This window comes from Ambystoma mexicanum, chromosome 9, assembly GCF_040938575.1.
Source record: "Ambystoma mexicanum isolate Mex_15411 chromosome 9, UKY_AmexF1_1, whole genome shotgun sequence".
In the NCBI taxonomy this organism is placed as follows: Eukaryota; Metazoa; Chordata; class Amphibia; order Caudata; family Ambystomatidae; genus Ambystoma; species Ambystoma mexicanum.
In genome coordinates this window covers 696,096,312-696,116,738 of record NC_090931.1, presented here as the reverse complement: position 1 = coordinate 696,116,738, position 20,427 = coordinate 696,096,312, and the positions used below count along the sequence as shown (strand labels likewise).

Here is a 20,427-nt window from a genome sequence, read left to right as displayed (position 1 = left end):
GACATGTTCAATCTACCTGTTGGTGGAAAGGGTCTGATTACTATGCTCAGGTCATTAGGTGGATATGTTTTAGAGTCTATTGATAGCAGGCCCTCTTTTAGGTTTTATTTTGTTTATTTCACGTGTATAAAATCTTTGCCACTGATATCGGGTGCCAGGGAACGGATGCAACCCGTCATATCGTCACGTACGATAGAACTGCATCCCCTCCTTGTTCTAATCCAGTGACCTCTGTGTTCTAATCCAGTGAATGACCTTATTGATAAGTGAATAATGTGCTTCACTGTATCTTCCCTCACATCTCAGGACATTCACTGAACAGATAGAATTGTCATTGGGCTTTCTCTGCTGCGTATGTAGAGTCACCCTGCCCACTCCCAGCGCTGTGCCTTAATTTCTGTTTACACGTATACCCACGCACCAGCGTGGGTTTATGTTGTTTATTCATATTGGTGCTTACCAGGTCAGGTTTGCATGGGTAGTATAGCTCAGTGGCAATGCACCCGTCTTGGAAGCAAAACAATTCAGCGTAACACAGGTTTAAATCCCCGGTACATGCTTAGAAACCTCTTTGGTATTAAGCGAGTTATATATAAACAATTATAATGATAAATATAATCCCCTTTGTGTGGGTTTGTTTTTAGTCCCTTGGGAGTTTTTTGCAAAAAAAGTGTCCAGTGTCTTATTTACATTTGTCACTAAATATACATTTCCCAGGTTATTTTGGTTGGCCACTTCCGTGTTTAACCCGTTTGATGGGCAAATAGAATCTGGCAAATAGATCTGTTCTTCTTCCCCGCATGCTAATTGATCCTGGGGCAGCTATCGCCATTTTAGCTTCCATATCCTTCACATCTCTTAGCCTATATTTGGCTCAATTCTGTGCAATTTGGGCACTTGATCCAGCCTGAAGAGGTTGCCAGGGTCACGGGACAAGATGGCCATGCAACCCAGTAGTTTCACACAGTCATTAATAATCATATTATTTGCATATTTCATGAACGAGTGACTTTGGGTAGGGTGTCTCTCAGTCATATTATGGCCCTGAAGCAGAGGCTTTGCTATGGGGGCTGAGGGGGCTATAGCTCTGGGTCTTTTGATTGTAGCCCTGGATAGAAGCTCAGGCACTACAACCAAAAAGCTATAGCTAGCCCCGAATCCCACCAGTCCAGACATTTGCTTAGCCCCCGATCTTTTCCAGACCTAGCAACACCCCTGCCCTCAAGAATGGGCCAGCTTTTGGGTTTTGAATCCCTCCCTGCTGGATAGAGTCAAGCACTGCCTGTGGAACAGCACCCCTCCGACTGCATCAATGACTGATCAGTGTTGAACGATCTTGGTGCAGTTCTCGCAGAAATAACACAGGCATGCACTCGGGATGATTCCGAGAGAGGTGTTGCAGTGAGCATGTTGTCCAGTTTTGCATACGGTGTAGTGAAGAAAAGGTTATTTGATCGAGAAGAAGGAAAAAGAAGCTGAAAGAAGTAGAAAATAAGCAGTCTAACAAAAAAGAATGAATGACAGCGGACCAGGCTCCAAAGTTTTTGGAAGAAGGAACAAGCATTTCTCAGTCTTTACCAAATGGCAGACGAAAGGGAACTGGCAACCATGTTCAGCCACACAGGCATAGGAGGTGAAGTCATAGAACAAATGCGCAGTAGCGGGCTTCCTTCTGGTTTTGTTAAACAGATACATAAAGCATTGGTCAAAAGCACCTGTTCAGTTGAGTTACAAACTATTTCAATAGGTTCATAAGACTCCAAGTTGATTTACTAATGAGATTCTATAGCTTTACCAGCGATTCTGCATACCTATATGTACCAGGATATGGCCAACATATGTTTCGCTCATCACATAAGGCGCTTCTTCAGGGAAGTTCAATCAATCGGCTTGATACAATGAAAGCGAAAAGAGAACACAAATAAGTTGATTGCAAAATAAAAATAACTAAAACCCACATTTATTTTTAATTAATAAGTCACCCGATGACAAGGTCTCACACAAAAATCTAATTTGCTGCTATCCCGAAGCAAATTAGATTGTGTAGGCAATTTTCCCATCTCGCGATTTTGTTATTTAAAATGTATCTTCCGGTGACAACTCAGACATCTCCAAAAACCAGTGTGTCAGGAACACAAACTCTGCAGCACAGTGTGGGCAGACAGTGACATGTCCCTGGTAAAAATAGGCCTTGACCTAATAAAAAAACAGGCTTATAATGGAACAAAGTTCCACCAGAACAGGTCCAATCCTGGCTCTCAGATATGGCCCTGGATTGCTTCACCTCCTTTCCCACTCACTTTGCCAAATCACTAGGATGTGCCCTCGGCTACAAAGACAATGGCCCTCATTAAGACCCTGGCGTTAAGGGATTACCGGTACCGGTAAGTGTACCGGTACTGGTAATCCCTTAACGCCTGATTACAAGGTCCCTTTGCGGGTCCCGACCTTAACGGCTGGTCTGTACCAGCCGTTAAGGTAGGGACCCGCAAAGGGACCTTGAAGGTGATTAAGGTACCGCATTTTGCGGTACCGTAATTACCGCCTTCCCCATTCCCATTGAGCCCTATAGGGCAAATATGGGAATGGGGAAGGACCAATGGTAAATGGGGAATTACCGCCCCACCAACCTTGGAATGGGGCGGTAATTCCCCATGTCACCATGGCGGATCCGGTAAATTACCGGCGTTAACCATGGCTCTAATAGCGCCATTGGTTAACGCCAGGGTCGTAATGAGGGCCAATATATCCTATTTAGGGCGTGATTATGAGTTTGGCGGTATTACCTGCGGTAATACCGCCAAACTCATTTACGATTACAGCATGCCATAACTGGCAGGTGCATGGAAAGGCCCTCATGATTCCAAGCGAAGTAAGTAATTACCGGCACAGAAAATCAGTTGGAAATAAGAGGTTCGGAAATTACATTCAGAATTTGGTGGAGTGGTAAATCACTGAGTAATGGTCATTAGTGGATGTTATTCCACTGCCGCCAAACTCGTAATCAGCGTCTCCAGCTTTGTTTCCGTTCTTCCATTTCTATTTTTCTTTACATATATTCTGTCACCGCTATTGCTGGTGAGTCCAATGCATACATCAAAATTTATTTTGAATAAAAGTCTGCTTTTTATTTTTACCCGGAGCACCCCTTCTGGCAAGTCCTATCTCGTGGCACCTTGGTTGGCATATGCTCATTTCTTCTGCCATATTACCACCTCAGTATTTTTAATCACCCCCCCCCCACCCCCCTCCTTCCCCACCCCTCCTCTTTCTTCTTTCCTTAACCATTGCTTCATAAAATGCCTAGTTTAGATCCTAAGCCACCTTGATTGCCCTACCCTGGCTGCATGTCATCCAGGGCTGGACTGGGAACCAAAAGAGGCCCTGGAAATAATGTTCAAAGTGGCCTCAATTGCACATTTTCAGCAAGCCCAAGCCTTTTCCCATGGGAACATTTGGAAATACCACACAAAAGAGGTCCAGGGTACAGAGGCTTGCCTGGAAATCTCCAGAGTTCCCTATGGGCCAGTCCACCTCTGATGTCATCTTTCGTTATCCTTCTGGAGACTAGGCCTGCAGGACTGGACAATATTATACTCTAGCTGCTGCCATCACACATGATAACGCAACCCCCTTCTGTTCCGCTTTTTACACCTTTCCTTCACTCCCATACGGCTCCCATGCCTTCCCTTGCTTTTGGCCATGTAAGAACGTGCTACTGCGCCTGGTAAAGAGAAACACATCCGCGTGCTGTTGTGTTTACTGCCTAACTCCGAGCTATCCGCGATGCAAACATTACTCTGTGCCCCCAGGGGCTCCATCAGGACGGATAAACGTTCTCCAAGGTGCCTGAATTCGTCGAAGAGTTCATTATGTTTGCCTGAATAGTGAGAAGTAAAAAAATGGCTTCTGGCTATTATGTGTGAAACAAACAGTGGCAACAACTTGTGTATGAGTGATAATAATTGGAGAAGTTCGGTCTGGATGATGGATTATGCCTGTAATTGTCTTGTGCCTTCTCACGGAAGGTCGTTAGCTGGCATCTCTTGTTTCTGCGATAACTCCTCGGTGATTCGGGCGGAAGGCGGCGAAGGGTGGGTCCTGGATATTTTTTAACCAATTGGCTGCACAGGCCAAGGCCGTCCACTTCCTGCGCCTGCTCTCTCTGTTGTGCAGGATGTAGAGGCCGTGGCCTTGTGGCACCTGCAGGCGTCACATTGCAGTCGTTTTTTAAATAATAATTGTTGTTTTAGCGACAATTGAGTTTGCAGTGTGTGTCATGTAAATAGTGGGTAGAATATTGTGGCTTTCATGCCTGCTCAGGAGGGGGTGCTAAGGGAGGTACGAGCTCGGACTGTGTGCTGTTAACGGGCATGTCTGCCATCTTGAGTGGGCATGAAAGCCATTCACACCCCGGGGGTCGCCGAATGGCTTTCATTATTTTTCCTCGGGAGATTTGTGCTGCCGTTCTCCCGAGGAAAAAAGAAAAAAAATAATTTAAAAAAACATGGCAGCTGCTATATGAAAAAAGGACTAAGTCCCTTTTTCATGTCTATGGTGGTGACCAGGAGACGGGAGGAGCGCCAGGACCGGAGCAAAGAGCTCTGGGCCCACAGGTAAGTGGGGATGGAGGGAGGGGGTGGAAAAGGAGATCGGGAAATTTTGTTGGGCTGGGGTGCGGGGGGAGCAACAGGGAGACGCATTGGGCCTCATTACGACTTCGGCGGTAGCCAGGCCGGTAAAACTGGCCCGGCTGCCTCCAGAGTCGTTTTTTTTACCGGTGCCCGGGAATGGGCAATTACCGGGTCATTACGGCCCTGCCGGACCCAGCATTACTCATTCCCGGGCGCTAGTAAAAAATGCTCCCCATTCCCATTCAAGCCCCATGGGGCTCAATGGGAATGGGGAGGCAGAATGCACCGGCACCATTCAGAATGGTGCTGGTGCATCCGGCATGGTCTGCTCGCGGGTGCCGGTCCGCCCGGCAGGTCAGTCCTGGCGAGCGGGAAGGCACCCGCAAGCAGAACTCATAGTTTGACTGTACGGTAACAACGGTACACCGCATGCTTACCTGTACCTTTGTTACTGTACCGGCAAACTTGTAATGTGGCCCCTTGACAAACAAAAAAAATGGCACCACCTGGGCAAAGACCTCGGGTGGCTGGGATAGCGGGTGGAGAATGTCTATTCTCGCCTGCTGTTCCGGCCACCTGATTGGCTGAGCACCCTTCCCCAGGTGCGAACGGAATGCTGCTTGTTCTATGGAAAACAATGGAATTTAAGAAGGTATGCTGGCTGGTGTGAGCCTGCTACCTCAACGTTCCACACGGCTTTATTTACCGTTCTAAGCACGTGTTCTTTGTTTCTTAACTGATTCTGTCAAAGCAACAGGCTGCTCCCCCCAGCCCCAAAGTTGTACGGTGACCTCTATTAATTCCCATGCTCTCTGCATTAACCCTACCCACTACACTTACCCTTTTCATCCTCACAGTCGGCTCTGCTTTGCTCCTGGAGCACTTCTCCTGCCTGCCATGGAAATCGAAAATGGTCTCATATGTTTAGCTTCTTTTTTATTTTCCCTGTGGCCGTCTCTGTTTCAGCCTTTATTAGTTTGGGCTATTAGATGGTGCTTTAACACCTCCCATAACCTGAAACTATTCCATTAGAGGGAGAGATGGCATATGAGGAGGGGCACAAAGCTTGTAGGTGTTGTTTGACTGCCCATGGCAATGCTATTCCATATGGCCATTCCCCCCAGTTCCTTTCCCTTTCCGGTCAAAACAGCTCCTCATGGGAACTCTTTGCGCTCCCCTTAATCAAGCCTTACCATCAAACGTTGCACTCAAAGTGCATGCCAGCGTTCTTTCAAGGCAGCCTTCTGAGAGTAATGACTTAATTGGAGTTGTAAACACGCTCCTGGTGTAATAAAAAGTTCTTAATCAGGTCTTCCTTCAGCCACTTGATCTATAAGCACTATACGTTCTTTACTTAAGTCCTGTTGAAAACAAGCATTGGCAAATCCAACAGTTTTGGTTTGTGTATAAGTATTAAGCAAGTGCCTTCCCCATGCTTACAAGGAGCCCAAACTGCTGGCATTACCAATGCTTTATTTCTTTTGTAGAAGAACCGTCACACACAAGTGTTTCTTCATATAAGAAAATGCTTGCCACTAGCAAACCTCCTTACTGTGGCAGAATGTACCGGGACGGTAATGGGCTGCCACCCATCTAAAAGGTCCTCACTCACGCGTGTATGAATTATGAAGAGCTGGGGTGGGTGTATCGGGGAGGGAGGAGGTTGGGGGTGCATAGGCCCCTCACATTCCTCAGTGGCCGGGATCAGGGGTGGACTGGGAACTAAAAGAGGCCCTGGAAATAGTTACTGGGGACCAAATGAGGCCCTAGAAATAATGTTCAAAGTGGCCCCATATGACACATTTTCAGCAAGCCTAATCCTTTTCCGATAAGAAAATTTGGAAATACCACACAAAAGAGGCCCAGGGTGCAGAGGCCCACTGGGAAAACTCCAGAGTTCCCCATAGGCCAGTCCACCCCTGTCTAGGATACTAAACATATTTAGCCATTCTTTAGCCAATTGGCTGCTTTATCTTTTCAAAGATGCCATTTCATTGGAAGGGGCCTAAGACAGGACAGAGCAGACCAAATATCACAGACCTCTGACAAGCTGATCCTCAGGACTGCTTCTTTTAACCAAACACTGTTTTGCTTGTTCTTGTTCTTTGCATAGCACAGACCGATTGTCTAGTCTGTGTGGCAAACCATGTATACCGGCAGACCAACGTACTGAACCTTTTCTTTTAAAATACAGTAGTAAATCCCAAATTACATTTTGTTAAGCTCACATCAATTAGGGGACTGGTACCTTTAGACTTTCATTCATGATGGAGAAAATAAAGCTGCGATTATGTTTCTCTTCCGCAACCTGTTTCTGTAAGGATTTTTGTTTTTAAAATATCGTTACCTCCAACCTCGTAATGAGGGCCACTGTCATGCAGACCGTAATTGCCCATTCCCGGGCGCGAGAAAAAAATGCTCCCCATTTTCATTCGAGCCCAATAGGGCATTCAATAATGGTGCCGGCGCATCCGACATGGTCTGCTTGGGGTGCCGGTTCGCCCGGCACCCGCAAGCAGAACTAATAATTTGCCGGTCAACTGTACTGGCAAGCTTACCGGTACCGTTGTTACTGGACCAGCAAACTTATAATGAGGCCCAGTATATTTAAGATACAGGGCTGAGAGGTGTTAGGTCCCTTTTTGGTGCAGCCTGCTGGCTGCAGCCAACAGGGTGTGCCAACGGGGAACCAGCGCTTAACGCACTGCAGGTAAACGGACGTGCTGAATGAAACCTCCTGCTTCATTGAAGAAACCCTTTCAGCTAAGCACACATGCCACACTGCCACCCAGTGGCCTTCATTAGAAGTTCACCTCCAGTTCAGAGTCACATACGCAAGCAATTGTGGCAAAGCAAATTAGTTTAAAAGCAGCACAAAGACCAGAACCGCAAACAACGACGTACAAGCTTGAACAGAAAGCCTGGAATAAAGATTTTCAAACTCTGAACAGAAACACCATACTTAGAATCTCCAGTAAAACAAACTCGCTAAAAAACCTGAGCTCAGAAGATCTGGCACTGGTAGAACCGTACCACAAAAAGGCAATAGCTAAAGCATACATACACCTAAAATCGTCCTTCCAGATAAAAGATTTTGAGGAGGTCCAAAGAGAGCTGCACAAGCAAGGAATCAGGATACTGGACTGGGTGGAGAACAGAGGTGATGTATCACGGAGGAGAGAAAAGTCCAGAACTCCGCAAACGAGACGCCAACTAACTCCAAATCGGAGGAGACCTCATTCAGACTCCTACTCACGCACCCCCCGATGGAGAGCAAAGAAAACAGTTTCTCTGGCAAGTCAACATCACATAACTAACCAAGAGAATACTAACTCAGGACCTTTTCGAGAGAAACCCACCCCAAAACGTCCTTGAGAACAATGATTTGAGAGAACGAGTTTCAGATCACAACTCCCACATGGAAGCCAGGGCCAAAGAAGTAAGGGTGGTAACAGCAAAGGCGACAGAGCAAAAGCGGCAGCACTACACCCAAGTCAGAGCTCGAGACTTCAAATCCCAGGACGTGCAACAGTCCTCAAAACAAATCAACAACAGAATCAGAGAACACCCACTGTTACAGGAGGATCAAAACACAAGGACTTCGTTCTGGTCCTCTCTGCCGAACGTTTTTTCACTATCCTCGAAAAAAAAATAGCAACCCGAGGCCCCCGCAGCAGGGCCGGACCGGGCGAACGGAGAAGAATCCCCCGGGGCTGCAGCTAACATCCTCAAACTAGGATCTTGGAACACGTGTGGGTTCAAACATCTGACGCAAAGAGGAGGAATCAATATAGGGCAGTTTGAGATCTTGGCCCTACAAGAAACTTGGCTTACGGAGGTTCCAGCTCTTGATGGCTTTGAAATTGTGCTCGCGCCGGCTGCGAAAAGCCGCCTTGGCAGACCATCATCAGGAATTCTCCTGGTGGCCCGAGCGGGCAGCGGAATCAGCATATCAAAAGTTCTAGTAACCTCGAATCATCACCTGGTCGCCACATTGTCATGGGACAATAAACCAGCACGAGATAAACCAAACAAAGACGCGGGTCTGATGGTTATCCTTGGAATCATCGTGGTGTACTGGAACCGTCAAGTAATTTTGGACGGAAAGTTCCTCAAACTGATCGAAACAGCAATCGACTCCCTCCGTGTGGATGAAAATACAGCCCACATAATAATATGCGGAGACTTAAACGCAACCTGCCAGCCAAGGACGGCATGGCCAAGAGCAGCGAACCGAAAGAGCAAATCTGAAGACAGAGGAACCCAATGGAACGACTTGATGGCGTCAAGAGGGCTTCTCAATTTGGCCCAGCTATTTCCCAACCCAAACAGACTCCCGACATGGGAAAGAATGAATAAGTCTGCTACAATAGACTACATCTTCATATCCCCAGAAACTCAGATGGTGATGTCCTCTTTCGACGTGATCGAAACCGAAGCGAGTGACCACAACTTACTTCAAGCCTCCTGGTACTCATTCAGAGGAAAAAACACCTCGACGGGCTACTCGGTCGAAAGCAACAACCAAGGGACCCTCCTCAGACTAACGGAAGAACGCATCGCCCATTTAACATCAAAATATAGAGCAGGCGGTCCATCACCAGACTACCAACCACTGTTAAGCCCCTTCAAAGTCAACTCGAAAGGGACAAAATCCATGGTCGTGACCAAATCCCATAACTTCGACAAACAGGTGGTGGAAAGAAGGGCAGTATTGAGAAGACTAAGAAGGTGGATCAATACTAACTACTCGGAAGCCATGCAAGAAGAACTGACAGTGGAAACGAAAAAATACAAAGCCTGGATAAAAAACTACCGCATAACCTTATATCAAAACGACTCAGAAGCCATGTTGAAAAAGGGGGTCGGAAAAGACGCCAGAGAATTCTGGAAACTGTTAAAACAAGCGGGCCCTGCATACCAAACAAGCCCTTGCAACGAAGTAAGTAAAGAAAACTGGAAAACTTACTTCACCGATCTGTTTCAGGAACCACCATCAGCATCGTCCTCAATTCAAGCTGAGGCTGAATCAGAGTGGGTCAACGTTTCTGATAAAGAAGACATCCAAGACGCACTCAGAAAACTCAAACTGGGTCCCCTTCATCAGCCAGGTGTTCAGCAACTGCTCAACCACTAGAGCCATCCCGAGGTCCTGGACTTCTGCCACAGTGGTCCCTATCTACAAAAAGGGAGCGAAGTCAAACCCACAGAACTACCGGCCAATCGCACTCCTGGACACATTCGGGAAGATATACGGGTCACTGCTGCTAAAACGACTCCAAAAATGGGCGAGGGCAGCTCCGTGTGCAGACCCATTTCAAGCAGGCTTTAAGAAAAACTCATCCGCCACGGTAAACATTATGCTACTGAGCATTATCAAAAGCAAGACCATTCAATCCACATTGAGAGTCTTTCTCTCGTTTATAGACCTATCGCAAGCATTTGACCTGGTGGATCGAACAAAGCTATGGGAGAAGTTACCAGCATGGGATTGCCCCCCGAGCATCCTCGCCCCAATAAAAGCCCTCCACAAGGCCACCACCATGAGGGTCAAGCTAAACCAGCAGGGCCTACTCTCCAGAGAGATTCCGACCAATCGAGGTGTGAAACAGGGATGCCCGTTGGCACTAGAACTCTTCATAGCCTTCATTGGTGACCTGAAAGAAATAAACAAGAGTTCCAGATCATTCCCCCCCAAAATAGGCAACGTACCAACAGCACGTTTGCTATATGCCGATGACATCACCTTACTGGACAGAACAGAAATCGGTCTCCAGAGACAAATGACGGACCTGGCTGACTACATCAAGCAGGCAAAGCTTCTTATAAACAAAGCAAAAACAAAAGTCCTCATACTGAAAAAAAAACCAGAAGACTGAAGCGCTTCAACTTGAGCCTGGAAAAAGTCAACGTCAAAACAGTGCAACACTTCAGATACCTGGGAATAATAATAGACAGCACTCCTACAGACTCAGCCATGCAAAAAGACCTTTGGAGGAAAGCCAGACTACTGACCTCCCAAGCCCGTCTTCTGGATAAAAAGTTCGGTCGCTTCTCACTGATACCTATGATAAGGTTCTACAAAGCCAAGGTGATACCTGCCTTGACGTATGGAGCGGAGGCGATGCCAGCCATACCAATGACAATATGGAAAAAACTTGAAGGCTTCTTTTGGAAAGCAGTCCTGAATCTCCCGAACTCCACCCAGATCGAAGCAATCAGGCGTGAACTGGGCCTCTCTTCACTGAGTGCCAAAATGAACCTAGCGAGCATATCCCTATATAGGAAAACAATCCTTCCTGACGCGCCCCACCTCTACAACCTAATAGATCTGGAGATCAAAGCAGGCACCTGTAGGCTGATTGTCAAATGGGCAGAGCAGATACAATCGCAGTTGACCGTAATTGGCTGCTCCAACAAAGACCTTATCAAGAACCCAAATAAAATAAAAAAAAAATTGGAAGAAGCAGACCGGATTGACACCCAAGAGCGTGCCAAAGGAAACAAAACACTGGCTCTTTTTCCTCATTCCCCAAAGAAGCTAAATCATACAACACAACTACTCAGAAGATCCCCAAGTAAACCATTACGGCAATTCCTCTTAAGAGCCCGCTTAAACTTGCTACACACCAACGAAATCCTGTTCTTGAGAGGTCAGTCTCCCTCCAAAACCTGCCGCCTATGCAAAGCTGACACAGAAACAATTAGACATCTGCTACTCCAATGCCCTGGGACTGAACACGCCCGTCAAGCCTATCTACTCCCTCTCCTGGAAACCCACGTTGTGAGTGAAGAGGAAATATGGTGGGCTCGTCTAATCAGCGGCCAGAAGACAAACTGGTCTATTGCAGCGGCAAAAATCTTACAAGTCGCCTTAGCGCAGTGCTTACAAGGGGCGTCTGCCAAAGTCACCGTCTAATCAAAGCAAAATCAAGCATTTGTTAAAATCCAGAAAGATGGATAAACACAATAAAAAAAAATAAATAAATAAAAGCAAGCTTTTCCCTCCAGAAAATTGTCTATGGGGCTCATTATGAGTTTGGCGGTATTCTCGAGGCAAATCTGCCAAAATACCAGCAATCTTCAATTACTGTTACCACCACTTGGACCTGTGGAGTTCCCACGGGATTGCAAGTGGTGGTAATTCCCCATTTTTGGAGACTACAGGACTCTACAGGTATTTTTGGTGGATTTAACGCCGGTGGAAATACTGTGTGGTAAATCTGCCAAATTTTTGGAGGTGAAGTGTAGGATTTACCTCCAGCTACAATCTTTTTCTTTTTTGTTTGTTTAAAAGAAATACAATTTGTCATGTTTCAATTGTGTGTAATTCACTGAATGATTATGATAATAAAAATTATTTGTTGTAACACAGTAGCAAAATTACTATTGCTCAGGGACTGATTCATTATTATATGAAACTATTTGATTTAATACATGTAATTACTCCTGGTGGGAACCATTCTTGTTTGTGCTTTGTACCCTCTCCAGTCACCACCAGAGATGGAGAAATTCCCTTAGTGTTATACTGCACTGCCACAGAAACTGATTAGCTGTCTAGTGGGAGACTCGAGTCACACTTAAACAACATGGCATAAACACTACTGAATAGATCCAACCTCTCATTTAAAACAGAAACTGTAGAAGTGGGAGCGTGTGGACATCCTGAGCTTGTGCCCCACACAGCTTAGTCCTTGGCCCTTTCGGCTGCAGGTCCTGCAGATCTTGCCAACCTGCACTCCTCTTCCTCCTCCAGATAAATACATTGGGCCTCATTACACGGTAGGCGGTAAGGGTTTACCGGTACTGGTAACGGCACCGGTAAACCCTTACCGCCTTACTACGAGTTCCCTTTGCGGGACCCGACCTTAACGGCTGGTGTAGACCAGCCGTTAAAGTTGGGTCCCGCAAAGGGACCTTGGTGCTAATTACGGTACCACAATTTGCAGTACCGTAATTAGCTCCTTCCCCATTCCCATTATGCACTATGGGGCAAAAATGGGAATGGGGAAGGGCCATGGAGGAAGGGGGAATTACTGCCCCGCCAACCTTGGAATGGGGCTGTAATTCCCCTTTTCTCCATGGTGGTTCTGGTATGGTACCGGCGGCAACCATGGTGCTAATAGCACCATGGTTTACCGCCTTCCGTGTATTGAGGCCCATAATGTATGAAAGAGCTTCTAGTTATAGGTTAGTGATATCCTTTAGCCTTTCTTCCTCTGTGACACATTCATAAATCTGGCTCACCTGTAGGAAAATGATAGTGTTGCCATTCTTGTTTCGGAGAACCCTGTACATTATTTATTTATTTTTATTTTTAAAGCGCTCACACAGCCCAGGGAAATCGAGGCGCTGTTACAGGAATATGTCTCTTAGTTGTGTATTTATAACGCGCTTGATACCCCAAGGTTTCTAAGCGCGGACCCGGGGATGGAACCTGTGTTGCTTCGTGTCGTCTTGTTTCCAAGGCGAGCACATTGCTGCTGAGCTATCCTCCCGGGACGACATTGACTCGAAAGCGGTTCTGTACTGCAATCCAATAAGAATGGAATTGCAAGCATGAAAGAAAAATAAAATCTTTAAAAAAATGCATGCATTTGGGTTAAAAAAGCACATGAAAAACACCCACATATTTCTTTTGTGTTCCATATTAAAGTTTAAGGAACTAGAGGCCACATTACGTGTTGGGCAATATTCCAGCAGTAAATTTGCCGAATACAGCCCAACTGAATTACCGTTACCACCACTTAATACCACAAGTATTGATGGCAGTGTAAATCCCCAATTTTCATGAGTCCATAGGACTCTATGTGGCTTTTTGGCACAATTACCGCAGCAATAATTCCGCTGTGGTAATTCTGCAGATTTTTCAGTGGAGAGTTGTATACTCATACTATGGCACAGCAGGAACATTGGCAGTAATTCTGTTACCGCCAATGTTTTCCCGCCCTGCCATCTTCAGGACATTTCACATACTTTCCATGAAGTGGATTTGTTTTGCTCCTCAAGGCCTGTTCAGGGCACCTAGGAAAATATGTGAGGAACCATGAGGTCGTCTGTGCCAGGGTAAGATGCCAAGCCTAAACCTCAGCGATGGTGCATCTTCTCCTCTGTGGGAACAGTAATGCATTTACGTGCCACCTTTGCACTGTGACCCTGCGCCCTGAATATGGTCCGTATGCTGAACAGCAGCCCCGAATAGAGTTCCTCTGTACTTACAATAAGTTTGGTGGAACTATTGTACTTCAGAAGAAGTGACTCCAAATTGTGCTACTGAAGTGATGGTGAAGACATGACCTGCCACTTCTCAACGTCTTTTCTCTCTTTTCAACAGTGACCTGCTGGCATCAGATTACGTTGAGATTCATTACGAAGATGGAAAGCAGCACTTAAGCAAGGTACTGTACCCTAAACATCAACTAATGGAGAGAGAGAGAGGGGAGGGGGAAGAGTGAGAGAGATAGAGAGAGAGAGCATGAAACGGGTGCTACATTTGAAAGACAAAGTTTGAAAGTCGAATAATCAATTCGAGCCATGTCACACATCCCACAACGCTACCTAGTAGCCACAGCCGGAGGTTCACCTCCATTTCAGAGCCCCAAGGCATTGTGGGTATGCAAACTAGCCCAAATGTAAGCCTTTTGCTCCAGAACATTGCTGTTGTCTTGCAGTGCAGTTCTATCTTATGCATAGCCTAATCAACCCAAGATAGACATTTCTCAAGACTGCAGAAAACTACAAACCTGGTTTCACCCTTATTAGGATTCATCAGCATTGGGGCAGTTTAGCAAACGCCAGCAACGTTATGGTGGGTTAAAAAGGCTTGAACAAAAAAACCTTCAACAGGCAATGTGAAAATAGAATAATCCAGTTGAGCCCAGTCGCACATGCCACAACACCCCCTAGTGACCATCGCTGGAGGTTCACCTCCAGTTCAGAGCCACACCAGTAAAACATTGTGGGATTACAAAGTAGCCCAAACGCAAGGCGTCTGCACCAGAAAAATGCCTTTGTCTTACAGGGCAAATGAAAGAGTAATGTTTTAGAATACTTGCATCTGAAATATAAAAAGTCAGAATTGATAGAACATGTTTAAACAAGACATTTAAAAAACAGAACAATGTGGCATTTAGTATCATAGACAATAACAGGAGTGGGCACACAGCTACGCTAAAAATGTTATGGAATAAGATGGTGGGAGACAGTGAACCCCAATAGAACGTTCAAATGAAAATGAATAAGTAGAGAGTGTGGAAAATGATGATGAATCGGATGATGAGACAGAGGTATGCAAAGAAGGCAGCAAAGAGATATTTAATAACGTAAATCACAAACAAACTAACAGGTTTTCAAACTGACAGTGTCGAGCTTACAATTCCATGTTCATGGTGTTTGCAAAAAGCAGTATTTTCAAATTGTATATTCCGAAACGAAATGTCGGTTTCAAATTTAAGAATGTTTCAATTCTTTTAACCCTTGTTTTACTGCTTGAAGAAACCGATGTGTGTCTTTCCTTTTCCCGGTTAGGTTACGAATAAACCTTTGGGAATCGTTTTGTTGGGCTGGGGTGGGGAGACACAGGGGGCAATTGATGCCTCTCTTCCTCAGCCAATCAAGTTTCTGTATGCCTGTGCTCTGGTGATCTCCCCGGGCACTCCAAAGAGCAGAGAACATGCTGCATGACAGGATCTGACAGGGGAAAGCAGACGGGGGTGTGGGGGGGGGGGGAGTCAGGTGGACACTAGGATTTTGCTGTAGACCTCTGTGGTTATGGTCGAGACGGCCAAGTGGAAGGGCAGCACCCCTGCTTGCTTGCCCTTTTAAATGAGGAGGTTGAGGAGTCGTGGACATTGCTGTCTATGGTGACTCTGAGCCTCAGCTGAACCACTGAGGGGGGTGGAGGCTCGCTTCACCTTAGTGCATGTATAGGCCCTGGAGTTTGTAGCCGAATATGGTCCAGAGGTGGGGCGTGTTGCAGGCTGAGGCATCCCCGTGGGAAGGAGTGCAGATGTGCATGAGCCCCTCATCCATGTGGATGAGGGCAGTGGAAGGGGACGGCAGGGAGTCCCTGAAGTGCTGCCACACGCTTCCTTGGTGTGCTGACAGGGAAACATTGGTGCTGTAACATCCACAGTGAGTTGGAGACGAGTGACCCGAGGGATTGATGAGTCCGACGGATGACACCCGCCATTATCACCAGTTGTTGCATGGTGTAATGCTGGACTGTGCAGCGAAGTAAGCTGGCACGCCGCTGCGAGGAGAAGTGAGAGAGACGGACAACACAGACCACTCTGATACTGGGTCACTTCACAACCGGCTGCACACAAATAGGGCAGGTCCCTTTGTTTCTAAAGATCTAATGTGAGGTTTAACCATGATGCTATGGATCTCTGTTGCAGGCACCAAGAGTCATAGGGCCTGATTCGCAGAGTATTTTGCAATGGGGTTATGCCATTATAAAATGCTTCTGTCAATCAGGCCTATAGTATCTACCTTCCCATTCTTACCCCATCTAGGCTTCCCCCATTGGTTGCATATCTACTGTTTCACCACTATCTCCTGTCCACAGCCACTGCTGACTGTGCCCTGTTTGCCTGTCACTATGTTACTGTTGAACAGTTTCTTAATTCCCTACATTTAACATGCCTGCCATTGCCTCAATAGTAGTTACCAGTGTCTCGCTTTCAACCTCTACCAACCATTCACCCATCAGCAGTTTTTGCATTTACACTCTTTATGATATGATATGATTTGATATGATGAGTCATGTATAACACTCCTGTACACAAGTGTTTCTAGGTGTGACAATAGGGAGCAGAAAACAAATGATCTTACTAGGCCTTGTGTCATACAGTTCGTGCAAGTGCAGGGGGGAGAGGAGAAGTGCCAGGGGGAGGGGAAGGGGAAAGCGCCATCAGGCCAGCATTGCTCTGAGTAAGTGCAGCCAGGGGACCCGGCTCTGGGTGGTGCAAAGAGACAGGGGACTGTAGGTTACATATAGAACCCCTAAGTACACAGCGGTTCAGAGGCAGTCCAGGTGCTTACAGGTTGTGGAGGAGCCAGGTGCCCATAGGGTTCTGAGGGTAGCCAAGTGACCAGTCAACTCAGCAGACAGGTGGGCAGCAAGGGAGAGAAAGCGAGCGAGCAGAAGTGAAAAGGAAGGTCTCGAGCTGCAACTGGAACCTGAGGTGGTGTTGCTCGAGTTTGAGAGGGGCATGGAGGCCATTCCAGAGGGAGGCCCCTGCAGAGGAGAGAGCTCTACCTCCCACTCTCTGCCTAGAGAAGCATCTGACCATCCGAGAGCTGGAGGTAGCTCAGCTAAGGGCTCGAGAAGGAAGATCTTTAGTAAGAGAGAGAGTTGAATGTAGTGCGGGCCCCAGCCCCAGAAAGCCTTGTGGACAATGCAGAGGTCTTGAATTTGATCTCTACAACCACTGGGAGGCATTGGAGAGATTTCAGGGCTAGAGAGAAACAATCCCTTCCATATAAACCCTAGCATCTCTACATAATTAATCTTAACCAACGGTGACAGCCTTCACTAGATTGCCCTCAGAAGGAACGTGACACAGGTAGTGCCAACCTCAGGCTTTATCCTCTTGCTTTTCAAAGGCACCACATGTATTGGGTCTGATTTACAAAAGTGTTTTTGAAAGGGGACATTTCTATTCGAAAAAGCTTTGCAAATCAGGCCCATTGAATCTATATCTTTTTAATCCAAACCCCAGGGAGCATATAACAAACATCCATAGAAAATGGGTGGGTTATATTGCAATGCAGGTCTGTGACCTCTTATGTTCTTTATATTTATTTATTTATTTGTTTAGTTTCAGAGAAACTTTACAAAGAAAACACTAAAAACACAATAGAAGTAAAAACACAATATATAAAATCCATTATGCCATTACAACAGATACAATATACAATGTATGATACAATAAAACCATCATGCATTTGCCAGGGCATTAAAAACAACTAAGTACATTACCAGCAATTTCATTCAGACAATACATTAATTAACTTTACTCTATCTAAACGTTTTTTAATAGTTAACCACAAGTGATAAATGACAATATGAACTTTTTGGCTATCGGTGTTGAGACAATAGGACCAGAAATGATCACTCTTAATGTAAACCAAATTGTAAAAAAATGGTCCCAACCACTTCATATATTATGGGCCCAATGTCCCACATTCGAATATAAGAATATGTTTGGCTGTCTCTGGGTATAACTTATTATGACACAACCGACAATATCTATCATTTTTTGGGAGGCCCATCTGTGGACTAATTACTGTTAGTATCTGTAACTGATTTATCCTCAGCCTTAGCCTAAATGCCTGCATACCCCTATTAGGGCATTGTCTATGGTAGACTTGAGGCTGCAGATACTAATGCATAACATTTGTCATACAGGCATAACTCTGTAAGGACTCCACATGCCTATAATTTGCCAACCAATCCCAATGTTCTTTATGAATTACATTACTTGGAATTTTAAGAACATCCTTGATTAATATTTAGAACTATTCAAGACTTCATAGTTTTGTCTTCCAAATAATTAAATTGAAATCGATTGTCTGTTTTATTTTTGTTGTATTTATAGCAGTGCACAAAGCCCTCAGGCATCTAGGCGCTAGTTACAGTAAGTGCAAAGTGATATTCTACAGGGTGCAAGACCACACATACGAGTTACATCATGCAGGTGGTTCTTGAAAGCATAATCTGACATATCTCATGTTACGGGGGTGCTTCATCAGGTATACAAATACACAAAAGGACAACATTAGAGTATGTCTACAGTCTGGAAAAGCCACACCTCATGTTACGGGGGTGTACATGAGTTATACACATATGCAAAGGACAAACTAGAGTAGGTGCACTGTCTGGAAAAGCCACGCCTCAAGTTACAGGGGGCTACATTAGGTATACAAATAGACAAAAGGAAAAAATTAGAGTAGGTGTAAAGTCTGGATAAGCCGTGCCTCATGGTACAGGGGGCTATGTAAGGTATACAAATACACAAAAGGACAACATTTGAGTAGGTGTACAGACTGGATAAGCCACACCTCATGTTACAGGGGCTACATCAGTTATACAAATATGCAAAGGACAAAATAGAGTAGATGCACTGTCTGGAAAAGCCACGCCTCAAGTTACAGGGGGTTACATCAGGTATCCAAATATGCAATGGACAAAATAGTGTAGGTGCACAGTATGGAAAAGTCACGCCTTAAGTTACATGGGGCAACATCAGGTGTACAGATACGCTAAGACAAAGAAAGACAAGCCATGCCTACTGGTCCAGGTCAGGGTACAGTGGTGTTGCAGGGACCCAGCAGGCAAAAGGGAACAGGAATAGCCAGATAGGTATAGTTACAATGACATTGCAAGGCAGCCAAGTCAAGTTCGGTGGGTTGCAGATAGGTGAGACTACAAATAAAGCACAAGAATAGCAAATCACTTTGTTAGTTGCAGCAAGAATGGCATACCCTGTGTACTGGACCCGACACGCTGGGACAGCGGGGCACAGCAAGCAAATAAAGATAACAGTGGTATGGGGCACACGCTGGGAAAGCTTCACCAGGTGGGAGAAGGCTACTTCGGTGGTGCTAGCAGAGAAATCAACAGACAAAGAAAGGTGTTGCAGTGGAGGTTACAGGGTCAATGTTAGTAAAATGTATTGGGGTGCGGCCATTGGTGATGATAGAAACAGTCAAGTACTGCTGCCACACCAGGCTATAACATAGGGGGCTGATTCATGGATAGATGCCCCCCAAGGAGATGGAGGCTTAGGGGCCAGGGACCGGCAGGCATGCTGGTAGCCCTGTATGTTATGGATCGTTTAGCAAGAAGTTAAACTGGTAAAGGATTAGCATCCTCTATCACCAATGTCTGGCCCTGACCGACTCTTTAACCTGGTTAGCCATGAGTTTGCGGGACTTTTCCTTTGATCTTCCTCAAGATCGAGTGAATCATTCCCCCAAATCACTTTGCTTATCTTTGTCAGCACTGATGTTGTCCCCTGTTTAATTTGTTTATCGTTGATGTATGCAGTGATTGTTTTTTTCTCTAATATCTCCGGGGCTTGGTCAGCACTTTATAAAGATATATAAATAAAAATGACGACTCTTCCATCTTTTGTCTAAGCAATCATTTTCCTTCTTGGTTTTTCCTTCCTTGAAACATTTATATTTTATCATTTAATATGTTCCATGGTTCACATTATGTTATATTACAGTACGTTCGTAGGATTCATAACTTGCACATTCTCAAGGCACTCTGGTGGATCTGAAAGAGAGAGGGTTGGGTTAGGTTAGTGGGGAGGGAGGAAACAAATGCATAGTAGCTTTTTTGTTGTTGCTGCGTACAGTTCGGGAGTACCTGGGTACTGTGTGTGAGGTCTGCTTCTAGGTGGTCTGTGTAGAGAGCATAGAGGTATTTGTGTCTTATTTGGACTTATATAAATGACGTCTTCTCTACTCCATCTGAAATCTCTGATAGTAGAGGTGTCAGTTTCTAGGATGCACTCCTTTGAAAATCTTGGCTTGCTTAGTATGGAACTTCTGCATAACATCTGCTTCAGGAGATCAGAGGCTCTTTGTGCGTACCTGTCCCAATTAATGACGTTAAGTGGTCCTTCTTTCGTTTGCCGATCAGTGGGGTAGTTATGTCTGGAAACTGTGGTATGAAGCATTGGTAATAACCCAACAGAATCAGATGGCTTGAACATCCTTGTTCATGATTGGTTGTGGCACTAACTGTTCGCTTTCCATCTTGACACTTTGAGGAAGT

General features: G+C 45.6%; 1 protein-coding gene across 5 annotated transcripts in view; it reads left to right on the top strand.

Moving 5' to 3' along the window:
- Window positions 1-20,427, top strand: part of ADAM23 (ADAM metallopeptidase domain 23) — a 742,840-nt gene that overhangs the window by 374,185 nt on the left and 348,228 nt on the right. For all 5 annotated transcript variants that reach the window (XM_069615574.1, XM_069615576.1, XM_069615575.1 and 2 more), the window contains exon 4: window positions 13,969-14,032. In XM_069615574.1, the coding sequence (XP_069471675.1) occupies window positions 13,969-14,032 (64 nt within the window). The remainder of the gene's footprint in view (window positions 1-13,968; window positions 14,033-20,427) is intronic.